This window comes from Camelus ferus, chromosome 11 (assembly GCF_009834535.1).
Source record: "Camelus ferus isolate YT-003-E chromosome 11, BCGSAC_Cfer_1.0, whole genome shotgun sequence".
Classification (NCBI taxonomy): Eukaryota; Metazoa; Chordata; class Mammalia; order Artiodactyla; family Camelidae; genus Camelus; species Camelus ferus.
Window position 1 is genome coordinate 30,643,239 of NC_045706.1, and position 25,677 is coordinate 30,668,915.

Consider the following 25,677-nt stretch of genomic DNA (forward strand, 5'->3'; position numbering starts at 1 on the left):
TAGGAGGGTCAGACTCGCTATGTAATCAAAGCCCATACCCCCCAGGTGGGCAGCCCACAAACTAGAGAATTGCAGTTCTCCCACTGAAGTGAGAGTTCTGAGCCCCACATCAGACTGTCCAGTCTGGGGGTCCGGCACCAGGAAGAGGAGCCCCTAGAGTATTTGGCTTTGAAGGCCAGTGGGGCTTAATTGCAGGAGCTCCACAGGACTGGGGAAATAGAGATTTCACTCTTAAAGGACACACACAAACGCTCACACTCACTGGGAACAAGAGCAAAAGCAGTAATTTCATAGGAGCCTGGGCAGCCTTACCTGCTGGTCTTGGAGGGTCTCCTGGGGAGGTGGGGTGGTGGTGGTGCAGCTGTGGCTCGCCCTGGGGACACACTTTACTGAACACAAGTTCATGTGCCTAACGCACAGTGAGGCCAAACAAACCGAAACATCGGAGTTTGGAGCAGAGAGAGGTTTATTGCAGGGCCGAGCAAGGAGAACGAGAGGCTCGTGCCCAAAACCCTGAAGACCCTGAAGGGTTTCAGCTGAGTTTTTTTTTTTTTTTAAGACCGGCTGAGGGAGGGGCGGCCCAGGGTTTGTGAACAGCTGTGCATGACTGTCTGATTGGTTGATGGTGCTCAATCAGGCACCAGAAGGTCTGGGCGCTACGTGCTCATGATCATCAAGTAGTTAAATTCTTCCAGTGAAAGACTAAGGAAAGACGCATGAGATACTATTATCCAGGTACTTCAGAGAAGAGCAACAGCAGAGGATATGGGGGAGAAGTCTACCCGAGAAGGCCCCATAGGGTCCTGCTTGGTTACACGTAGACATGATGGCAGACAGATTGGGGAGTACTCATCTGCACGAATTCTCCTTCCTGGAGGCTGACATCCTGCTTGGGTTATTAGCACCAAGACCTGGCCCCACCCAGCAACCTATAGGTTCCAGAGCTGGGATGCCTCAGGTCAAACAACTAACTAGGTGGGGACACATCACCACCCATCAGCAAACAGACTGCCTAAAGACTTCCTGAGACCATAGCCACCTCTAGACATATCCCCAGATACAGCCCTGCCCTCCACAGGGTCAGGACCCAGCTCCACTCACTAGTGGGCAGGCGCCAGAAGCAAGAAAACTATGATCCCGCAGCCTGCAGAACAAGTCTGCAAACTCACGCCAGACCCTACCCTGGGACCAGCTGGCCCCTGGCTTTTGGGTGATGAGAGGGGATTGCACTGCTGGGACATATAGTGGCCCTGCGGAGGGCCACTTCTCCAAGGTCAAGAAACGTACCTCAAAGCTACCACCTACATAAAAATGCAAATAGAGATTTAGACCAAATGAGGTGGCAGAGGAATATGTTCCAGACAAAGGAACAAGATAAAAATCCCAGAAGAAGGACTGAGTGATGTGAAGATAGGCAATCTACCTGAGAAAGAGTTCAGAGTAATGATCATAAAGATGAACAAAGAACTTGGGAGGAGAATGCATGCACAGAGCGAGAAGTTAGAAGTCCTTAACAAAGAGTTACAAAATATAAAGAGCAACCAAACAGAGATGAAGAACACAATAACTGGAAGGAAAAACAGTTCACTTCGTTTCCACCAGTCTTCTTTCTGTCCCACAAGTACACCAGCCTCTTTGTTCCAGCCACAGCATCCACTCCATCTGCAAAGTCCCATTGCCCTGAGTTCACACAGCTGGCTCTTTCTCATGGTTTACCTTTTGGCCCAAACATCATGCTCAGAAAGGTCATCCCAGACCCCTCAACACCTCACCTACATTGCCATCACTGTCCTATTTTCTTCACGATGTTAACTCACTCTGTAATACTGTATTATCTCCTGACTTGTGTTTGGTGTTTCTCTGCTCCCATCTAGAAGGGAAATGAGCTCCATGAGGGCAGAGTCACAGCTGTCCAGTTCACTGCTGCTTTCCCAGCACCAAGAGCACCAGCCACAGCACGCGTTTAAGAGGCATCTGACAAGTGGGTCAATGACAGGACTCTCTCGTGTTCTCACTTTCAAATGTTTCGAGTCATCCTGTCTCCTCTCTGATTTCATGACAAGGCTTCCCCTGAAGGGGTCCATGGCATTTCTTTATAAATGAAAAATAAAGTCACCTTGAAGTGTTCCTTGGAAATTCTTCATGCACTCTTGACATTAATGAATGATCCTGCGGCCTTGCAAGTCTAGGGTGGGGAGCTAGAGGGGCCATGAGGCTTCAGAGGAGAAATCTGGGTCCTGGATCTGTTCCAAGACTCACTTCAGAAACCAGTAAGGTGTGGCTTTTACGTAGGAGATGAGATTGCTGAACAGTTATAAATAAAAATTTATTAAATTCAATCCTATTACTAATACACTGAAAAAGTTCGTATTGGAAAGAATCCCCAGCAAATCCTTTTATGAAGGATAAAATTGTAATTCTGAATGATCACCCCTTAATTTACTGGCGCTGTAAATAAGTATTTGCATAGGTTACATTTTCTTAAAGCAGATACACTGGTGCAATGGTCCGGAAATTAACTCCCTTTGAAAACACACCACGACTTGTCAGAAAGCGACAAATACATGCCTATAGAGAAACAGTAACTAGCTGGAAATGACAGACAGATCATTTCTTCTGACAGACGTGTCTGTAAACATGGCTCCCTTTTCTGGGAAGAAGCAGCACTGGAAAATTTTCCTCCATTCGTTCCTGAACAGTGACAAGTTGTAGAGAATGGGGTTGACGGCTGAGTTGGCGAACGTGAAGGCCACCACCCAGAAGAAGAGGGACGGCCAGATGACCAGGTTCTGCTGGAAGTTCTGGATGAGGATGAGGAGGATGGTGATGATGATGGGGCTCCACATGATGAAGAAGGAGATCATGAGCAGGAAGAGGGTGCGGAAGAGCCGGAAGTCCTGCTGCGACACGCGGATCTGGTGGCTCTCCGAGTACGCCAGGCTCATCGTCAGCCTCTTCCTTGATGCCTTCGTGATCTGCAGGAACACAAGACAGAGCCGGAGCCACAGTTTACAGCGGGATGTCATGGGGTTGGATCTAGGAGAAGGCGAGAGGGTTTAGCCAAAGTACTTTGAGAATAGGAGCCTTGGAAGTGTTCACTTCAGAGAGCAAGGGCCCCACAGAATGTAAGTCTGTGAGAGAGAAGGTGGGGCTGCCATTTAAGTGTGTCTCCCGGGCGCAGGGCGCAGGGCGGAGGGTCTGCTGGGAGAGCCTGACCTCCCCGGAGGTTCTAAGGAGCCGCAGGCACAGCTCAGGCTGCCCTGGGGATACATGCAGTGTCCTGCACTAGCACCTAATTTTAATTGTCCTCTAAGCACAGCCAGAGGCAGAAGGCCTTCTGTCCCGATCACTTGCTCAGCTATCACGGTGCCAGGAGGTGAGGGGGTGGGCAGGGGCTGTGGGGGGTGGCAGTGGGGGCAGACTGGTGCACAGTTAGTCCAGGAAGTGATGGGGCTGAGTACCTACTAGGCTGACGTGCTCTCTTCCAGCCTGTGACCTCTGTCCCAGGGAAGAGATCCAGTTCCAAATGTCCAGCCCCTTGCGTGGGGCTTGCTAACTCCCCTTGGCTTGGTCTGGCCCTGTGTCCTTCGGCTTTTCCTGCAGGAGCAAACTGCTGGCCACACCGTGGCTGGCAACTTCATGGCCAAAATTCTCCTCGTTAGCTCTGCCCTGGCCTTCCTAGAACCATTCCCCTAAGATTCTTGATATCCCCAGAGGGGAAGTAATTAGACTCATTCACAGTCTGGGCAAGTTTAACTCCAGGATCAGAATGCCTTAAAATATTCTCCTTAGAATACTTCTAACTAGCTAATGAAAGGATAGCCATTTAATTATCTTATGATTAAACTTAATTGCTTCTGTGCAGTAGTTTTGATCAACCTCTTGGTGATGGAGACCAGGGCAACAGACGCTGAGTGAACAGGACCCCTTCCTCCCCACCTTCTCCCTAACAAGAACAGTAAGAATGGGGATCACCGAACTTTATGGGGGACCTCCTGTGTTCCAGGCACAGAACTACACATTTGTTTTATAAAGTATCACATTTAACCTTCACAACGGCTCTTTGGATTTGTGCTATTATTATCCTCCCTTCAGAGATGAGGACACTGAATCTCAGGAAATTTGCATAACTTGTAGAAGATCACTCCACCGAAGATAAATGGTCAAAGCCCCCATCAGTGAAAACCCAGCTCAGTTGAGCAGAAGATTAGTGACATCATAAAAGGCTTCAACAGGATTGCCTTCCTCTTCATCTCTCTCCTGCACTGCCTGCTCTGCAGAGGGATGGTTGCTCCGGAGATCTGACCCCCCATCTCAGACACACACGCTAGAGGTCACATTGGCACAGCCAAGCTGGAAGGTGCTGTGTAGAATCAAAGTTAGAATGTGTGTTCAGGTGAAAGCCGAGATCTCGGATGATAGACCTGAGAGGGTAACAGCTGGCCAGCAGCAGATGGGTAGGCTACAGGGGAAATGGTGCCACTTCTGAGTAGCCTAAGTGCATCCTGGTGGGCATGATTCCAATAGCAGCCTCATCGCTTGGGCTGCCCACAGTGTCCTGGCAAAAAGGATGCAGTCCCTGGAAAAGTGTCTTTTAGATATTTTTTGAATAAACAATGTGGATGGCAGTTCATATTTATTGAGCACTTATTATATGCCAGGCTCTCTGCATATCACTTGACTTATCTCTTTAAATTCTCCCAAGTGACATATGGTCTTTGATAATCCCCATTTAACAGAGGAGGAAACTGAGGCTCAAAGAGGTTAAGGAAATTTCCCAGCAGTACCTGGCTAAGCAGATGCAGAGCTGGGCTTCAAACCTTGGCAGTGTGACTCCAGCCCATGCTCTTCATCGTGAACTAATTCCTTCCCACCTTCTAATGTCTCCATCCGAGGACATCCTTCTGCCCAGCCTGTAACTCCAAGCTCTAATGCCAGGAACTCCATCCTGCAGCGCCTGGTTTCAGGTGCTCACGTGGCACTTGCCGCATAGAGTATGGGAGATGTTGAAGCATTTTTTTTTTGAGGGGTCCAGGGAAGCAATTAGGTTTGTTTGTTTGTTTATTTATTTATTTATTTATTATTTTTTTAACGGATGTACTGGGGATTGAACCCAGGAACTCATACATGCTAAGCTCACATTCTACCACTGAGCTATACCCTCCCCTCTTGAAGCATCATCCTTTCCTCTGACTCCCACCAGATGGCAGCTCTCTGGGGAGCTGGGCAGCCCTGTGGCTTCTGTGGCCCAGGGCTCTGGCAAGTACCTGACAATGACTGTGAGCAGACAAGGAACCGGACTGACTCATGGGCTAAGTGAATATGTGGTTGGCTCTTTTTTTTTTAGCACTGACTGATGCTACCATTTTCTTCCACCTGCAGTTCCCACAATTCTCAGGGAGTGAGAGGGAAAATGGGCTCATTATAATTAAACATCCCTTGCTCTCTCCTCCAGTTCAGATGATAGGACTAGTCGACTTTTGTCCAGGGTTTAAAATGTCTCTGCCGCTGGCTGAATGCTTGATGTGCTTTTAGATCAAATTAAATGCTTGATTAACTTTTGAGGATGAATTTTAATCCTTCAAAGAAGCCTGTGGGGTCAGATCTATTGTTCTGGGGATGAGAGAGGGGGGCTCTGAGAGGTGAAGTGACTTGCTCAAGGTCTCACAGTCAAGTGGGGGAAGTGGACCATAGGGAGGACACTCTTCATTGCCGGGCACACCACTGCTGCTGCGCGGACAGAAGACAGTGCTTCCCAGAATGTGGGCCACGGCCACTCACATCAGGGTCACTGGCTCTCAATAAAATACAAATGATTGGGCCCACCTTCAGAAACTCTGATTCTGAGGGTCCCAGTGGGCCCAGAAATCTTCACTTTCCATAAACTCAAACATACTCGAATCTCAATCATTCAAGAATGAGAACTACTCATCCAGGACAACAGGTTTGGAGCTTTGCCCTCAGTCCTTTGAAGAGTCACTTTTAAACTGAGACTCGCTGCCACATGAGCATCTGAAGGCTATGAGTGAGGCTTTGCTCCACCTCAAACCCCTCTGCCACCCCAGTCACCAGACCACGGCTGCAGACAGGTGGTGGGTACTGGGAGAGGCCACTCTCGCTGACCTGGCTCTGCTGGGGCCTCTTGGGGTGGGTCTCCTCTGGGGCCTGCGTGGTCAATCCACAACGCCCTGATTGGAATCATCAGATAATAGACTCCATCCTTCCAGAGGGTGCACCTCCCTTCCATCACCAACAAGCAGGCCCCAAAGCTGAGGGATGAGGGCCAGGTGTGGAAAAAGGAAAAGTTTTGTGTTCACCTCCTAACATCTTCACGTTTAGCTGAAAGGGATTTCATTTCTTGGTGAAACCCTGAGAGACATGACAGTTTTCCAGCTTCAGGCCATATACTCACTCTCTCATTGAACAAATATTTATTGAGCCCCTGTTACGTGCCCAGCACTCTTACAGGTGCACAACAGGAAACAAAGAAGCCCTGCCTGCCCTGAACTTCCGTTCTAATGTGTATGTGGGGGAACGGGAGGGGGGACCAAGAAACCTACAAGCTGTTGCAAAGCAAAGTGTGGAAGCGTCTCATCTCACCATGGTGTTGGTTGCTGGGTGACAATGTAAACCAAGCCCCACCAGCAAGTGTGGACAGCCTGATCAAAGGCACTAGGGAGTGGCCTGGAGACTATTACCCTGGGAAACCATTGATTGGAAAAAGTCACTGGAGATACACAGTACACCTGAGTCATGAGGAAAGCGGAAGCAGGAGAGGCAGAGGGTGGAAAAGGTCATTGCCTTGAGCAACTGAAGTGGCCCCTGGAAGGGAAGAGCCCCGATGAAACCTGCTCTCCATGCTCACCCAGAGCAGAACCAGCAACCAGGGTGGGGACTTGAGAGCAGCAGCTCCCAAAGAAGAGTCCTGGGAACACCAGCCCCGAGCAACAACGCTCTGTGGGGCAAAGGGGATCTGCAGTCAGATTTAGCAACGCTGCCTACTCTATTCCGGAGTTGAAGATTCTCAAAGTACATTAGCATAATAAAGGCTCTGAGAAGGTCTGCAGCAAAGAAATCCATTGAACGTTGATTAACCCAGCATTTCCCAAACTCCTTTGATCATGGAACCCCTTCTAACATCTCAAGTCCCATGCAGTCCTAGAGAGCGCGTTAGGGGAGACTCTGCTTATGAGGAATAAAAGTCAGGGTGATTTGAAAGAGGCACTTCTCAGGCCTAAAGATGGAAACTGTGTTAGAGGCGGTAGCAATAGGTGAGGGGTGGGGCTGGTGGGAAAGGGGTGGGTGCTAGAGTTACCTGTCCAGTGGCTTCAAGTGATTTGCTAATTGTGTCTCTAGGACTATAGCTAATTAACACTGATGATCCTTTGATTTTGCAGAGTTATGCTCTTGACAGAAAAAGCTCGGCAGAAAGTCAGAGTCAGTGTCTGAGTTATCAGGAGCTTCAGTGGGAGACACTTAGGCTCTGGGACCTGCCCAGACTCTGCCTGGCGGCTTTCCTGCTGCCAAGTTGCCCACGGGTGCAAAGTGAGGCCACGTGTCCTAGTCCTCCTGGGGAATGGGCAGTAGTCAGCTTTGCCAGTGGGGTGGAAAGTAATATTTTTTACATCTTATACTGGCATTAATGTTGTGATTTTTCAAAATCACACTAGATGTCTTTCATATGAAAGTCTAGCGGTCTGTTCAAAACATTACCGTATCTGCACGCTCATTTTATTGTGTTAAACAAGACCCCGAGGCCCTTTTGGCTAGAGGAAACTCACATGACTCGTTCAGTGACTTGCCTAAGGACACACAGTAATAAAGCTTGGACTAGAATCCGGGTCCTATGACTCTTTGTCCAGTGGTTTTCCCACAGCCCCAAAGGAGAAGGAGCTGTTGGCCCTTTCCATGTGATCCAAGCTTGTGTCTTACTCCTTCAGTGAGTGTCTGTTGAGCACCGACAATGAATAAGCCAGGCTCTGTTCTAGGCATGCGGCTATGGCAGGAAACAAAACAAAGTCTCTGCCCTTGTGGAGGCTGCATTCTACTGGGCAAGACAGATGATAAGCAAGTAAATGCACACAAAGGGAATATGACATGGGTTGGAAGTGCTTTGAAGAGAAGTTGCAGTGAGGGACTGGAGAAAGATGAGGAGTCTCCCTGAAGAAGAGGCTTTTGAGCAGAGACCTAAATGAAGTGCCCATGCAGAAGTCTAGAGGACAGATCTGGGAGAAGAAATGACAGGTGCAAAGGTCCTGAGGCAGCAGTGCATTGGCATGTGTGAGGAATAGCCCCAAGGCCCACTGGACATGAAGGAGGTGGAGAAGAGGAAGTGAGGGGGCAGGCAGGGCCCAGATTACACAGGGCCTTAAGGTGAAGATTTTAGATTTTCCTCCATGTGTGAGGGAAGTGATGGTATCTAAATTATACCTTTGACTCACTACTCAGAGCACTGTTTCATCACTGTGAGTCATGATAGATACTCTGATTCATCCAGGAGCTGTCCTGGGGTCTGGGTTGGGAAGAACTGAAGACCAGCCATGGGTTTCTATGCAGAGTAGCTGGAGCTGCAGTGAGAGGAAGGTGGATAAGGGGACACCTCCCCCAACTCATCAGGACTCAAGGTCCCCTAGGATGTTTCCAGGCAGGCCCTGGCCTGAGGAAAAGATGGAGGGGTTGGGAAAACTTTCCATAGAGTAAGTCAGTGCCCCCTCAGAAGGCAGCTGAGAAGGATGAGGCAAGAGTGAAAACGGGCAGATCAAAGCCCTCAGCCTCCAAGGGACTCAGGAGTGGGACTCAGGAGCTCAACCAGATGTTGGATGCCACTGCCAGCTTCTAACCAGCCCTCCACCAGCACTGGACCCTTGTTCTTGCCATACTCCAAATCTGAGCCCTGCTGTTTATTCTCTCAAAAATCTCAGCTGGACCTTTTCCCTACATGCTCTGGGAGGATTAGAAGAACAGTCTTGCCTAACAGATAACAACAGATATACTTTATTCATCCCCTGCTACAGGAAGGCACAACACTCACCATAGTTCCACCAGTAGTATCTCCTACGTGTCTCACAAAATTCTTAAACTGTTGGAGTTATGATCCTTATTTTGCAGATGAGGAAATGGAGGTTCAGAGAAGGTAAGTAACTTGCCAAAAGCCACACATCAAGTAAGTGGCAGATTCAGGACTGAATGCCAAGTTACTAAAATAACACTTTCATATCTCCGTGTCTGTCTTTCATAGCCTTTTGCTTGACTTTCTTTTCTCCCTATTCATTCTGTACATTTGTGTAGCATTTAACAGCTTGAAAGTCTCAGCATCACTCCTTCCTGTGTCTCAGGGTTTCACTGCATTGAGTAGCAGCACCGTTGTCTGTCTCCCTCTTCCCTTTCTTGTGTTAAAGCTCCTTCTAGATAGAAAATATGACCTGCTCACTTTTGACCACTCTCTACTCCCCTCCAACACTTTGCATAGAGCAGATCCTTAGCAAAAGTCTGAGGAATTAAAGTGTTAGGACTCTGGGGCCAGACTGCCTGGGTTTAAGTCCTGATAGTGCTACTTAAGAGCTGTGTGACTTTTCACAAGTTACTCAACCTCTCTTGCCTGGGTTTCCCCATCTGTAATTCTGGCTAGAATTAAATGAGTTAGTTCCTGACACACTGTAAATATCACATAAATATTTGTTAATTTTTTAAAAATTCATTCTACATTTCTCTTCCTTTCCCTCTCACTTCTTTTCTTTTAACGTAATGATAGTAACTAACACTTACATAGTATTTACATATGCCAGCCCCCCACCGCAAGCACCTGACAGACAAGCACTCAGCTCTAGGCCTGAATCTGCCTCACACCCTTGAACAAGTCCAGGCAGGGAGTCACTTACAGGGGTCACAAGTCAATTGGTGGGGAATAACATGGGGGTCATCTCACACAGGACCGGGGATTAGAAGACCAGGATGGAGGTTGGCCTGGCTTTGGGTCCTAAGCATCGGAGAAGGTGACAGATCCTCAGCTACAAAAGAAGGGCCATAAAAGTGGCCAGACAGGGGGCAGGACCTACAGGGCTCCACTTCAATATGCTTGTTTGCCAAATGACCCATTATATGCTATAAAACCAAGATTCAACAACTGTAAACCTCAGAGAGGTCTTGCAGTGAACCTTCTACAATGAGCAAAAACACACATAGATGCCGTGTGCCTGGGCCAGCGCAGCACATGCAGATGGGCTGCCTCAAGAGGTAAGAAACAGACCGACACTCAGGGGTGGGTATAGCTCAGTGGTAGAGCCTGTGCTTAGCATGTGCGAGGCCCTGGGTTCAATCCCCAGTCCCTGCATTAAATAAACAAATAGACAAACCTAATCACCCCCCCCAAATTAAACAGACCGACAAGTCTTTCTTACATTTCTGTACATATCGCTTCAAAGGTAGAGGTCATTTCCTGTTTCAGGGCACTTTTGAAAGGTACAGGAGGGGCTTCTGGTAATGGTCTGTTTCTGGGTGCTGCTTCTGGGATTGTGGTCACTTTTTGTGACCTGTGTGCATATTCTGGGTGTGCTTTCCTGTACTTATATTGTACTTCAATAAAAGTTTTTAAAAGTGTACCTTCTTTACCACTACATTGCTGTTCGTGACGGGGAAACAATGGACACAACCCAAAAGCCCATAAAATAAATTATATCACACCTGTATGATGGACGACCATGAAGCCAATAAAAATAATGAGGCAGAGATACAGGAACTGATACAGAGAGATGTTACGCTACAAGCTAATAGAAAAAAAGGAAGTAATAGAGCAGAGAGTATTATCTCAAAAACATTGGGCTGAACCCTGGTAATAGTTGATATTTTGTAGTTGACCATTTAGTGGGACTTATCATGTATATATATATATATATATATATATATATATATATATATATACACACACGTGTGTGTTTATATATATACACATACACACGTTGAATAGGAGTATGTATATATATATGTAAATTTATAAGAAAAATAACTTGAAAAATGTACTTTAAGTTGTTAACAATGGGCGTAGATTAGATTTTTAGTATCTGTGTTACACGTTTCTATGTCTTTAATTTTTTTAATGAGTTTGTATCACTTTAGTGTTCAACAAAAATATTATTATTGTTCATTTCAAAAACAAACAATAATAATAACAATCACAAAGATACGACTTTAAGAAATGACTGAACTCTTGTTCCTTCGTGTTGCAGAGGGAGGGATCTGGGCAGTGAACCAGGATTGGACTAGTGTGAATTCTAATGTAACTTCTGACCTAGAAATGCTAAGATTCCACCTGAAATACCCCAAGCCCGAGTGAAGTTCAGCCATGGCTCTTGAAGCAAACTTACCTGTAAAATTTTGGAGTAGCTGATCACAATAAGTAGTCCCGGGACCAGAAAGTTCAAAGTCACAAATGACACATCCCAGGAGATTTCTCCGGCAACGCTGGGCCAAACCAGTGTGCAAATCAGAATCTCCTAGTCACGAGAGGGAAGAGAGGGTCATTTAAACGCTGGCTTCTTCCTTGGCCTTTAGCTCAGTCCCAGCTGGGAGCACTGTTACACTGCTGTGTTAATGCGGTTGTGTTATGCTGTTACACAACCAGTATCACAAGAAATCCCAGAACCCCTTTCACTGCCGACACAGCTCCCTTACAAATAATTTGCCTCTGACTCTCAGAATCACCATAATTATAATTCCATTCTCCAGGGGAGGTACACAGGCCACAGGTCCTCGGCTGGGAAGAGCTAGAGTCAGTTTCGGGGCGTGACTTCAGGACTCCAGGTCCAGCGCTCTTGCTACATCCCTGGACTGAGCTACAAAGAGGCTTTGAGCTTTCTCTGCCAAGTCCTTCATGAAGAAAAATCTGACCCCTGAAAGGTTACATAGATTGGAAGTGACATGCTACACACAAGCGTACAGAACCAGCAAGGAAGTTTCAGTGCAGTCACACTGTCTGCTAAAGGCAACAGGGTCTACATTAAGGCATTAAGTGTTCACCTGGGGGATGTTCAAACGTCTGAAATGTGCCAAGCTGCATCAAGGCGGCCCTGGCTTACTCCAGGACAGTGGCTTGTGCCCAGACTCGGGAACTCTGTCCTCATGTGCCTCTCCTCCAGGTAAGCACACGACAGCACCAGAACAAAGGTGCAGCCACAGCCATCAATTCAAGATGGAAAACCACTGAGATGGGGCAGAAGAGTGTGAAGGTTTGTGACCTTGCTGCTATCATGCTGTTGTGCTGAATCCAAATGTTTGACACTAACTACAAACCACGCAACCTGTTGGGACCTCACTAGATAGTCACTAAGAGTGGCTGCAACAATTTCTTCCAATGAGTAAATAAGTCAATGAAAAGAGATCTATCTATCCATCCTCCCAAACACAAATATCCTGTGCCTGCTTGACTATAGGACAAAACTATTTAGAAAACAAGAGCCCTAAGCACTTCTGGGCATGCAGAACAGATTTTTGAGAAGCACCTTCTGTGTAAAAAGACCACATCACTGATTTTTGGTGGGCAAGATATCTTAAACACTGCCCAGAAGAAGTATCATTTTCCATAGCATCATTCATTCATTCATTTGTCCATTTAACCAACATTTATTGAATGCTATACTAAGCAAAGGCAAAGAATTTTTATCATTTCCCAACATGGATCATAATCGCATGGTCAAACTTATAATACAATCAAATAGTCACTGCTCCTTCTATTCAGTATAACAGAAAATAGTAATATCTGAAATTCACTGAGCATTTATTCTGTGCCAGGAAGCCCTTTACATACCTTATCTCATAGAGTGTTCACTGCAACCTTGTTGAAATTCATATTACTATTTTTCCCATTACACAGAGGAGAAAACTTAGGCTTAGAAACATCCTTCTAAAACACTAAAGATGTAGTCCTTTTTACTCAACTGCAAAGAGCTGAGTGGTTACAAAGGCTATCCAGGGACCCGCCAAGAAAACGCTTAGACAACTGAAGCAGGGAAGGATGCTTTACTTATATTTGTACCTTGAAAGGGGGAATGAGAATGTTGCTTCCTTTTCCTGTTTTGTTTAGATGGCTCACAAATGCACTGGGCATTCTAAAAACTTGCCAGTCCATCCTCATCCCCCCGTGCACACCTGATGGGAGAAAGTTGATTAGAGCTTTCCACATTTGGTGATTGGAAAGAAATCTGTGTCTATCAAGGATCTTCTGAATATTGGCAATGTGGTGATCATGGCTCTTTGGGAAATATATGCAGGCTTTGCTTGTACTCAGACTTCTGCCCATCAGGGACCCTTCATTCCAGTACATTGGTGGGCAACATATATTGGCAGATATGTTGAAGCAGCCATCAGAAGAAAAAGATTCCAGCTCTGAATGTGACTTGGTCTCTAATTCTTATACTTGTGATTGGAAAATGTACCGGGAGGGAGGCCAGAAAAGTAGATGACCCCAGAACCATTTCTTAAAGCCCCCAAGGGTCCACAACTCTTTCTAAAAACCTTCTCCAAACTTTAATTCAAAAAGACACATGTGCTCTAATGTTCCCAGCAGCACTATTTACAATAGCCAAGACATAGAACAACTTAAATGTCATCGGCAGATGACTGGATAAAGAAGATGTGATATGTATATATATATATATCACTATCCATAGCATCATTCATATACATATAATATATATAATAAAATACTACTCAGCCATAAAAAAGAATAAAATAATGTCATTTGCAGCAACATGGATGGACCTAGAGATTATCATACTAAATGACGTAAGTCAGACAGAGAAAGACAAATATCATATGTTTAAGATATGCTTATCATATGATTTGCTTATTTATGGTATCTTTAAAAAATGACACGAGTGAACTTATTTACAAAACAGAAACGGACTCACAGGCATAGAAAACAAACTTACGGTTACCAAACGGGAAAGGCAGGGGAGGGATAAATTAGGAATTTGGGATTAGCAGATACAAACTACTATAGACAAAATAAGTCCTACTATATAACAAAGGGAACTATATTCAATAGTGTGTAATAACCTATAATGAAAATGAATATATACATATGTGTATAACTGAATCACTATGCTGTACACCAGAAACTAACACAACAGTGTAAATCAACTACACTTCAATTAAAAACAAAAAAAGCTCCAAATGTCTACCCAGCCCTCTCCAGGCTTAACAAGATTTTGCAGAAGAATGTGTAACAATAGAAGAAGGTATTCCTTCTGCATTTGAGGCAAAAATATAGATACTGAAATAATATGCCTGTATTAGTCCTGTATTGTTGAAGAAAATGTATCGGTGTGACTGAACAGATATCTGTCCACACAGCCCCCCACCACAGGCATAGGAAAAAGACTAGAAAGACACACTCCAGAACATTCACGGCGTCTATTTCTAGATGGGACTCAGGGTATTTTTTTCCATTTGGCTTATCTGAATTTTCTAAATTTTCTATAATGTGCCTACCTTACTTTTATAAGAGTGAAAAAATGGCAGTAAAAATTAACTTTTAAGAGAAATGATGATCAAATATCAAACACAGATTACTATGAGAGCTTAGCAAACCTAATGGGCTAATTTTTCAACAAAGACAATGAACCCACCCCAGGAAGCCTCCCAAATTTCGTGACGCTAATGAACGTGCCCTTTCACCATTTGATTTGTGGCTCTCACTCCAGGCAGGACTATGTGAGGAAGTAACAGAAGAGCTCTGCCCAGCACCCCCATATGTGAGCTAGGAGACAGTGCGGCCAGCTTGTGCAGACTAAATGACTGACCGCATGCTCTTTAGAAAGCTTTGTATGGTATCACTGGTTAAATGCAAGTTTATTCTCATTAAAATTTTTTTAAAAATTAAAAAGCAGGCACCAAGTCCACAGTCATAGATCTAACTTGGTGTTTTAATTTTGTTTCTGTGGGAAAATCCATTTGACTTAAGTCATTTGGCTTCTAGGTATTCTCATGGGCTGTGACTTGTAGTTTAGCGGTGAGTCAAATTCTGAAGGTTGGGGCATGAGTGTTACAATATTCTCTGTACTGTTTCTGCACATTTGAAATGTTTCCTGATTTTAAAAGGGGAATTTGAAAACCAAAAGTGCTGGGCCTGCTTTGTTCCTAAGCTACAGAAACAGAGCTGGTGGAGCCCACGACAGACGCTTGTGACTCAAGTGATGGTGGCTGAGCCACTGCGAGGCCACAGTGAGGATGGGCAAGGCTTGATCAGGCCCTCAAGGAGGCATAGTGCAGTCAGGGAGGGAGAGAAGCACCAGGAAACTTCAATACAGGGCAGCGAGCCGGAAGTGCCCAGAGAGCTATAGGTGATGGTGCCAGTGGAGTTACCAGGTAGCTGCACCCAGCAGGGGTCATGTCAGCGGTGCCTGGGAGGATGGGCTTCAGCCAGGGGAACAGGAGGCTGAGCTCAGTGTCCGGACCAGAAGGGATGTCAGTGGGAGGCCAGGTACAACGGTGTTAAGTGTGGTTGAGGGTGACTTGTGCCCCCATCCCAATCTCCATCTCTCCGTGGCAATCTCATCCACTTCCATGGCTCCTTTTTTCAGATGCTGCTGCAGTCTACTCTTTCAGCCCCGTCTCCTCCTGAACCCCAGACTGTTCCCCTTCCCCTGAGGGCATCTCTACAGGATGCTTCACAGGCACTTCCAGCCTCCAGTGTCCCACCCCCAAAGATTCCACCACCTGAAATCACCGACTCTGGGCACGGAGCCGCCATTCCCCAAGATACCAGAAACCTGAGCATTGGCCTTGTGCCTTCTTCTTCCTCCCTCTCCACTCAGAGGGAACTTCTGGATTCTGCCTGTTAAGCTATCCAACCACATATCTCGTTCTCACTGACCCACCCCCTTGCAGACCAGGCCATCTCTCCCCTTGTAAGTCCAAATGCTCTAACAGTGTGTACCTGGCCCTTCTCCAGCTGGCTCCTGCCAGCCCTGTCAGCACCATCTCTTGCTGACATGTGGGCTACTTCTTCTTCCTGTCATGTCCCTCCAGTCCCCCACATCCCTGTCTGGCTAACTGCCTCTCATCTTCACACTCAGCTGTGATGTCAGCCATCTTTCTTAAGACTCCCTGTGAATGGGGATATCTACCTACAGGCGCTGCTCAGGGACTGACCCCTCCCCTCACCAGCTGACTCCTTTGCAGATGCCAACAAATTCCAGCTGTTTCCTATCAGCTTCTCTAATGATTTTTTCTGGAGTAACCCCAGGGGCCCCTTTGTAAATAGTTCTTCCTGCCCCACTTCTTCAAACAAAATGGAAGACTTCCAATGTAATTTTAAGGAACTGGGAATCCTTGCTATATATTGCCTCTCCTATCAGCTTCCCAGCAGAAAAGAAAGAACATATCCATGTAAAAGATAAACTTACTTTCCTATATCTTAAAGACATCCTCTAATAGACTACATAGTCTATTAGAGGATACTTTTATATAGTATACCATAACAAGGGTAAGCAAACTCAGTTGTCTTCTCAGACAGCCCACACTCAGTAGAGACATGACGGCATAATGGCCTGGTATGAAATCAGGGCAGGGCAGAGCAGTGGGCCCAAGCACTTTCCTCAAAGCATGAACTCATGGGAGAGGCACCAGGAGGAAAAGACGAATCCGGGCTAACTTCTGGTTTCATCCTTTGCCTGTTCCGTGACTTCAGGCATCTTCTCCTTCAGAAAATAAACTTGAAAACATCTACTTGTGGGGTTACCATGGGGACTAAATTGTGGCAGGATCTGGGACCAGAATCTGCGTGATCAGTACACTTACACTGTCTTCATCATGTGACTCGTGGTGGGGGCTGAAGGGAGAGGTGCTCAGTAAATGTTTGCAGAATAAATGGGCAGCACATTCTGGCCAGGGTGGACAGTCATCCCCACCTGCCAATGAGGGTCACGCCCCACCAGCGCCACAGCACACACAGGCAGGAATTCCATTGGAACAGGCTGAGCTGACCTGGCTGAGATGTCTAAGTTGCTAGGATGGGTCCAGCCTCCTAAAATGGCAGTTTTTTATTTTATAGCAGTCAGAAGAATCATATCATACTGTTTGAAAAGTGTTTAAAATATTTATAACCAAAGAGAAGGAAACTAATCATAGCTGGCAATTCTTCAGCGTTTAACTGTGTATGTGCCAGGTGTTAGCACAGTTACTGAACCCTGGTCCTCACGATAATCCTGTAAGGTCAATATTATTATTGTGTGCATTTTGCAAACTCGGAAAGTGAGGTATAGGGAGATGCAATCCCTTGTCTTTGTTTTGCAGCTCCTAAATGGCAGAGATGGGATTCAAACTCAGAATATTTGACTCCTAATACCGAATTATCTAGCATTTTCTAGAATGTCTATCATTTCATCCTCCCTTCAGCGAAGTTTAAGAGAGTCTGGTCACCTTGGACACTTGGGCACCCACTGCCCAAATGGACAAAGGTAATTATGTTCCTTTTGGGGATGTGGGGAGGTTCAGATAACCAGAAGGCTATGAGAGGCACGGCTTCCCTGGCCAGTGTGCCTTAAGGGGAGGGAGCCAGCATGTGCCTGGGTTTAGTTAGTTCTCTCTCTTTGGGCAGGAAAATGTCCCCCATCCAAAACTTTCATATTTAGTGTCCAAGTAGGAGGGTGCAGGCAGAATCTACAGCCAGGAAGCTGGGAGTAGAGAACTGAGAAAACAAGCTTTTGCTAATTTTAAATGTGAGTCTCAGTTCAGTCTAGACCGGATCCTTCTCTGTCTCTCTCTTTTTTTTTTTAAATGAGTCCCGGTTTGTGCATCTATAAAATAAGATATTTCCTACATGCTCAAGTAACAGCCCTTGAGGAACCAGGAGTTTTGTTTGTTGGCGTACTGGCAGGTGTATATATGTGTGTGTTGGGGGTTGGGGGGCAGATGGGGAAAAGACAGAAGACGGAGAGCTGGGAAGCACTGTCCTGGTTTTTCATTACAAGCTCCCTCGCCTCATTTCTACTAATTTCAAGGTACGGGATTCCTGCAGCCAGCTTACCTAGCCCCCAAACTTCTGAGGTGCCGGACAGACCCATTTTCTCCCAGGGGCTTTGGCCAAATCTCTCTCCAAAGCTCTTAAAATCAAGCAAGTGTTTCTGCAATAAAACAAGAAGGGGGTCTATGTGTGCGGCCCCAAGGAGGGTACCGAGGGAAGGCCACCCCAACACAGATCTCCATGGAAGCACCTTGCATACAACTCTGGTCATTCTGGAAGTGTTGTGGAGGGCTCCAACTACCCAGAGATGCCCTACCTGGTGTAAAACACAGAATGGCAAGGCTCTGAAGGTCTGCATCTGTGCGAAGGCCTTCCCACTCCAACAACCCTATGTCCATGTCAGCAAGCAGTTGTAGTCTGGGCTTTTGGCTGGCAGGTAACAAGAGCCTCATTTTTTTAGTGTTGTTTGTTAGTTAAGTAGGAGTGTACCTAAAACAATTGTAAAAGGGGGGAGAGACAAAGATACACATCTGGAAACAAAAGATACCCTTAAGAGAAGTTGTATTTGATCTAATTTAATTCCCTGAATGTCATTTTTCTGTAAGAAAAAAATGGGAGGGAGGGGCTGAATCCTTTAAGTTCGGTGAACAATTCAGAAACATTGTAACTCAGTGAGAGAATAACTTACAAAAAAAAAAAAAGAAGAAGAAGAAGAAGAAGACTGATGGCAGAATCCCAGCTCCCAGCTGATCCAATTAGCCTGGGGTGAGGTCTGGGCTTCTGCTTATTTTAGAAGCACCAAGTGATCCGTTGAGAGTTTAGGTCTATCTGCACTGAGGACAGGCCTGCCCACTAAGCCAGGGTCCTTGGTCTGCCCATGCCAATGGCGCCCCACCAGCTCAGTTAATACCAGCTTTCTTGGTCCCCACTTAAGGGAACCTGGCTACAGGCTTACAAGTTCTTTGACCAAATACCACAGTCCTGACATGCTTCCTGCCTGTTAGTCATTCAAGGCCTTAAAACAAAAACAAACAAACAAACAAACACCTCACAATGTAATCCACATAAGAAATAAACTATTAGGAAAGAGACTTCTAGTTTTGATTTATGTTAAAAAGAGAAAGAAAGAAAAAAAAAACCCCACTGCCCACACAGGATGCAGACTTCACTCCCCAATAAAAGGCCTGTGTGTGAGAGACCCGTCTGGGAAACGCCCAAAGAAGCCCACCTCTGGTCCGTGCTCTGGAGGACACACGCAGGGTCCCCAGCCAGACTGTGTCGCCTCCCTAGTTGGAAGCCTTCTCCCCTTCCTCCCTACCCCGCAGCCCTTCTGGTCACTGCGCCGGCCTCTCTGGGAACTGTGATTTCTGCCGGGCTTGCTCGGGACGCCCCACACTCCCTCCTAGGGTCAGGGTTGAGTTTTCGTGTCCCTTGGCCCGCGGCGGGAAAACCAGCGCCCTCCGTAGGGAAAGGGGTGGGGCGGAGAACCCAGCCTCGGGGAGACCCCCGAGCGAGGGGACGCACAGACCTCTGTCTTTTCCTGGCCCTCCCCGCGAGGCGCACAGAACCTAACACCCAATGCCAACCAGGTCCGGTGTCCCGGGTGAACCTCCGCGCTCAAATCCCGCGGCGGCGCGGCAGGGCAGCGATGGAAACAGACCCGAGCCGGCGATTCTCGACCGCCAGGACTGAAGCCGACTCGAGCCAATGTCAGGAACCCTCCTCCACAGAGTCTTTTTCAGATCATGGACCTCCGCTACGATCCTAATGACAACTCTGGGCGCGCTGCCCAGAACAAAGCTCAGGGGCTCAGCCTTTGGAATCCTGGGAATATTTCGGGCCCCCAGGATGCTCTGAAGCCACTCTTTATCCAAAACTCCCAGGGTAAACTGCCGTGGTCTAGTCTAATCCTTCCGTCTTGCAGTTGGAAAAACTGAGGCTCCGGGAAGGGAAGTAACAACTCCCCCAAGAGGCAGCACTGGATCTGGAGTCTCGGTCTCTAAAGCCCTTAAACCACACGCACACGCACACGCACACGCACACGCACATGCCCGCGACTTCTCAAAGCCGGACCCTTATCCAGCCCATCCTGAATCTGCTGAGCACGATCTCAACTCCTACTCGCACTAAGGGAGAGATACCCTGAGCTTGTTACTCTCTGTGTGCCTCAGCTTCCTCATCTGTAAATAGGTATGATAATAAGGGTACTGTAGCACCCGGCGAAAAAGCAGAATTCACTAATAATGTGATTAGTCACTCCGGGTCCCCAAAGTTCCTTCTGTATGGCCGCGAAGCCCCAGTTTCCTCACTAACCTCTCAATAGCCAGCGCTTTACAGGCATTTTGGGGACTCCACTCACAAGGTTTTGGAGGGCGTTTTCGGAATTTACATCGTAGGGTCACAGTGAAATTTAAGAGATAAAACTTCACAGAACCGGGCACGGCGACGATTAAACGCAACAAATGGCTTATTATTGCTTCGTTGTTTTTGTTAATAATCATCCCAGGTCACTCTTTCCGTCGGATCCCGCCTGCCAGCCCTCCGCCAACACCTGCCCAGCGCACACAGCCCGACGCTCACCTGGTCGGCGCCGGTGAACCGCTGAGGGACCACGCGGAAGAAGAGGCAGAGGGGCAGCGCGGCGAGCGCCGAGTAGCCCCAGATGAGCGCGAGCAGCACCGCCCGCGCCCGCCGCCCTGGGCCCCGCACGCCGCGCTGCAGGCGGACGATGCACACCATGCGCTCCAGGCTGACGGCCGCCAGCGTAAGGATGGTGACGCTGCCGCTCAGGGTCATCACGTAGAAGAGCAGGTGGCAGGCGACCGGGCCCAGCAGCCAGGCTTCGGTCCAACGCACCGCCAGCACAGGAGGGATGGCGCTAGTGAAGAGCAAGTCCGCGCAGAAAAGGTTGAGCACCAGGCTGACGGTGGTGCCTCGGCGCCGTCGGCGCGCCACCAGCACCAAGGCGCTCACGTTGCCCAGCAGCGACACCGCAAAGATGAGTGCCAGCACCACGGTCTCCACGGCGCTCAGCACCAGCCGGTGGTCGCCCTTGACATCGGAGAAGAAAGGGAAGCGGGTGCGGTTGGCCCTCTCCAGGCTGCGCGCCGGCCCAGTGCCCGCCGTCTGCGCGCCCTCAGGGGACATGCCCGGCTCCCCACGGCCCCGCAGCCGTCTGCGAGTGCGCTCATCTGGGAGGTGACTGAGCGCCTAGGCGGGGAAAGAGGGAGGGAGGCGGTTGCGACATCTCTCCTCTGGCCCCCTCCCACCTGAGCAGCGCCGGCGCTGGGCGTTTCGAGCTGAGCCTGGGGCGCGCGGGAACGAGGAAGTGCCTGCGACTCTGGCTGGAAACACCCGGGGCTGGGAGGGATGCCGCAGCTCTGGCAGAGGCCTCACGCCCTCTGGCCCATGTGGAGCACCCTCGGGGCCCAGAAACCCTACCTCTTGAACCCTCAGAAATCCTACAAGGCCTCCCCAGCCTCCTTCACCCTCCAGGGGCACCCGGTGTGCCAAGCCCTTAAGTCCACTGATTTTGCTAAAACTGAACTTTGGAGATCGTTTTGGCCTGTGCTGTTCAGGCTTCACCGAGAAGCCCTGTGGGCCTGAGGGTTAATCCCAAGGCCCCTTGCAATGGGCCGAGTTCTCTTTTTTTGAGTGGGAAGGGTTGTTTGTTTTATCATTGCCTATTAACATGTAACTGGGTAGATTGGTTCATCTCTCTGCGCCCTAGTTTTTTCATCTATAAAGGGGATGATAATATCTCATCAGGTAATTGTGAGGATCATATAAAAAGATTCACACTTGGCATGTAGTAATTGTCATGAAATGTCATCAGTAATTAATTATTGTAATTAAAATCCATGTAAATTTTGTATTCTGAGCAACAATGTAAAATGTATTCATGCAAAAAGAGTAGGCTCCCCAAAATCTTGAATAAAATTGGTACCCCAGAAAGACAGACACTCCAAGGTGCACACACAGGCTGTGAATGTGCCCTGGGTACCCCAATTTGAGAAGCACCAGACAATCCAATCCCCTTACAGATGAGGAAGCTGAAGTACAGCAAGAAGTGATTTGTCTAGAGTAGCCCCTGTAATAAAAGCCAGTCCCCTGCCCCGCCCAGATATTTTCACTACACCCCTGCTGCCCAGTTTTCTGTTACAGTAAATTAGGTAATTAGAAAATGAAAGTGTGCTTGTGACCCTAGACCCAGTGACCACTTCCCTGGCCAGACACCATCCTGCCACCCACACTCTCACCCTCCTCCCCTTTGCCATACTGCCAGGCACATTCTGTCTTGTAATCGTTTCTGTGTATTTATTAAGAAGTTGGTGCACCAGCCTGAAGTGCTGTCTGGCTTAAGGCCAGGGATGCATTTGTATGTTTTCTTATCACTGTGGCATTCGGAGTCTGAGCTGACAATGTGACCTTCTGGCCTGAAGGGCAGGCTGCATGTCAGTGGGAGACCTTCAACTTGAACCTTGACTAAATTCAGGTAGTAAAAGAAAAGCAGTTTGCTTCCTGACACAGTTATAAAGGGCAAGAGACTGAAATAAAGGGAACTCAAGTGGGATTTGAGAACTGTCTAATTGGGGCCAGGGTATATTAGTTTTTGTGTGAGGGAAAGGAGAGCTGCGTGCGTGCGTGCGTGCGTGTGTGTGTGAGCACACATGCACCATAGGGACAGGAAGAGGTTTCCCGAGTGGACGACCAGAGTGGGGTCTCTGGGCTAGAAAGCCTTCTCCATCAGAAGTTCCCTCCAGAGTTCTCCTCATGGCAAAGTGGTGAGGGCAGAGGTTCCCAAACTTTCTCCTTTCACATCAACTTCATGGCACCCCTAGGCCAAAAGAAACACCTAATAGTTCCATTTATTAAGCAGCTGGGTCCAAATGACCTAATGAGACTTTATGGCCTTATAACTTAGTAGTCATCTGGGAAAACAACAAACATGAATTGAAAAATAAAATTTTTGCTTCTTTCTCAAATAATGACTCCCTAAGGGGCTGGATCTACCTATTGAGCTCTACAAAACTGGAAATCCATGGAACACTGCCGCTCTCATCTTCTGCTCCACATTGATCTTCTTGCAGCTGCTTTTCACCACAGTAACACCCGAAAACCCAGTTTTGTAAATGGGTTTAATGTTGAAACTGCAAATGATCCAGAGCTAATAGTCCATGTGGCATTCGATAGATGTTGAGTAGCCCTGTGTTTCCTAGGACCCCCAAGAACACAGGCTTGGACTATGGAAAACAGTATGGTGGTTCCTTTAAAAACTAAATATAGGGTTGCCATATGAGCCAGCAGTCACACTCCTGGGCATGTATCTGGAGAAAACTCTAATTCAAAAAGATACCTGCACCCCAATGTTCATAGCAGCACTATTTACAATAGTCAAGACATGAAAACAACCTAAATGTCCATCGACAGATGACTGGATAAAGAAAATGTGGTACATATATACACAATGGAATACTACTCAGCCATAAAAAGAATAAAATAATGCCGTTTGCAATAACATGGATGGACGTAGAGATTATCATTCTAAGTGAAGTAAGTCAAAGAAAGACAAATATCATATGATGTTGCTTATATGTGGAATCTAAAATATGACACAAATGAACTTATTTACAAAACAGAAAGAGACTCACAGACATAGCAAACAAACTTATGGTTATCCAAGGGGAAAGAGGAAGGGAGAGAGAGAAATTAGGAGTTTGGGATTCACAGATACAAACTACTATATACAAAATACATAAACAACAATAGATAAAGGTCCTACTGTATAGCACAGGGAACTATACTCAATATCCTGTAATAAACCATAATGGAAAAGAATATAAAAAAGAATATGTGCATATATATGTATAACTGAACTCTTTGCTGTACACCAGAAACTAACACAATATTGTAAATCAACTATACTTCAATAAAAAAATTTTTCAATTTTAAAAAAGAACACAGGCTTGCAAACTCACCCACTAGGACCAGCATCCTGACTGTACAGCTCACTGGGTGACCTTGGGCAAGTTATTTTAAAGCTTGAAGTGTTTCAGTCTTCCCATATATCAAAAGGGTATAATATTAATACCAATCTCACAGATTGGGGGCGTTAAATGAGGTTCCTGCCTGTAATGCACTTAGCACAGCAGTCATCCAGGGGACACTGGGTCAGTCCACACTGTGTATGGACTTAAGGGCTGACCACACATCCCTGTTTGCTGAGACCGTCTCGGGTTAGGAGATTATTATTAGAACACTCTTCCACTCTCAAATTGCCTGGTTTGGAGGATAAATTATGTGGGCAGCCTACTTTTATGGTTTTTTTTTTTTTATACTCATTCAGTGCTCCTATAAGTCACAGGCACTGGAATTTGAATCTGAGCAGTCTGCCTGCTCTTAACCACTAAAGCAGTGCTTCTTTTCTGGGGGGGGGGGGTTACACACACACAGGCACCCCAACGCAGAGACATTTGGTAATGTCTGGAGACCTCTTTGGTTGTCACACTAGGGGGTTACTACTGGTGCCCAGTGGGTAGGGGAGTGGCCAGGGATGTTGCCAAACCTCCTGCAATGCACACGGCAGCCCACAACAAAGAATCGTCCAGCCCCAAATGCCAATGATGAGAAACTCTGTACTAGGGGCTATGCCCTTTGGGGCCTCAGCCAACTTCACCGCTTACTGTTGCTTTCCGTTGTGATGTCCCACCTTATGGCAAAAGCCAGAAATGCAATGGTTTTCTGGGTGGGAGTTCCACCACAAACTCTGTAGCCCCTTGAACCAACCCACGGGGGAGGCACAGCTTTGTGCTATGGCCCACGTGTCCACAGCTGCAAAACCCCCTTGGTGCACAGGGCCAGGTGCAGAGTCATCAGGGTGGATCGACCTCACATGTTCCTCTGAGACAAGACGGCAGGAAACCACAGACTGGGCCTCGCTGAGAGCTATATTCATTGCTTCTGGTCAAGTCCTGTTAGCTTCAGGTTCCTTCGCCCACTCTTAGATAAAGCGGTAGAAATAGGGCCGAGGATCCACCAGGCATACATATGGACGGTCTGGTTTCTGAGCTCAAGGGAAAGCTGCATTGAGGGTTGACTTCTACGCCTGCTTATTTTATATTTTTAACCAGACGGGAGGAGTGGACCTTTTCTGGGTGTGGTTTACCTAATTCTCCTCTGGAAAAACTTTATAAGTTGGTATGAAAATGCTTACCGGCCCGCTGTTTCCTCTCCAAACCGCTCTGTGAGTGATCGACAGGTCACTGATTTACCTATCTATCTATAGTTTGACACATAAGGCCTTGCAGAGATCAGAGCATCTCCTTGCAAAAAGAGGATCTATTCTGGAACAGACAGCAAAGGGCTCTCACCCCTGCGTGAAGATTTTAAGTCTCCCTCCTGCCTCTGCTCCTCCCACCTTATCAAGGCAGGACCAGACGCCAGGCCCAATTGCCCTGAGTGTTCACAGCTGGGCAACCACCTCAACCAGGCCAGTGGGGTGCAGGGAGGACCACCTCGAACTCCTTCTTCAAGGAGGCCCAAGCAGAGTTCCCCAGCAGACAAGGCACTGAATGGCCTTCTGACAGTGCAAAGTGGGAGGCCTGAGAACCAGGCCATTCCCGGGAAACTGCAAGGGCTCGTGGGTCCCTCAGGCCTGTAATCCCCCTGCTGTTCATGTCACACCCATCAGCCAAAAGAGAGAAATTTAAGTAGACAGT

At 47.3% G+C, this 25,677-nt stretch overlaps 1 protein-coding gene across 1 annotated transcript; it reads right to left on the reverse strand.

Moving 5' to 3' along the window:
- Positions 1-541: 541 nt before the first annotated feature.
- Positions 542-21,437, reverse strand: FFAR4 (free fatty acid receptor 4). Its single transcript, XM_032491310.1, has 3 exons — positions 20,540-21,437; positions 11,361-11,489; positions 542-2,975 (listed from the first exon to the last, which is right to left on the reverse strand). The coding sequence occupies exons 1-3, from the start codon at positions 21,104-21,106 to the stop codon at positions 2,586-2,588; spliced, it is 1,086 nt and encodes a 361-aa protein (XP_032347201.1). The 5' UTR covers positions 21,107-21,437; the 3' UTR covers positions 542-2,585.
- Positions 21,438-25,677: the final 4,240 nt, after the last annotated feature.

Bases quoted from the DNA above. Each gene is read 5' to 3' on its own strand.
- FFAR4 (XM_032491310.1), bottom strand. From the start codon at position 21,106: ATGTCCCCTGAGGGCGCGCAGACGGCGGGCACTGGGCCGGCGCGCAGC. The intron at 11,490-20,539 runs GTGAGCGTCGGG...TCTCGTGACTAG, and splicing joins GGTTCACCGGCGCCGACCAG to GAGATTCTGATTTGCACACT. The intron at 2,976-11,360 runs GTAAGTTTGCTT...GTGTTCCTGCAG, and splicing joins GCTACTCCAAAATTTTACAG to ATCACGAAGGCATCAAGGAA.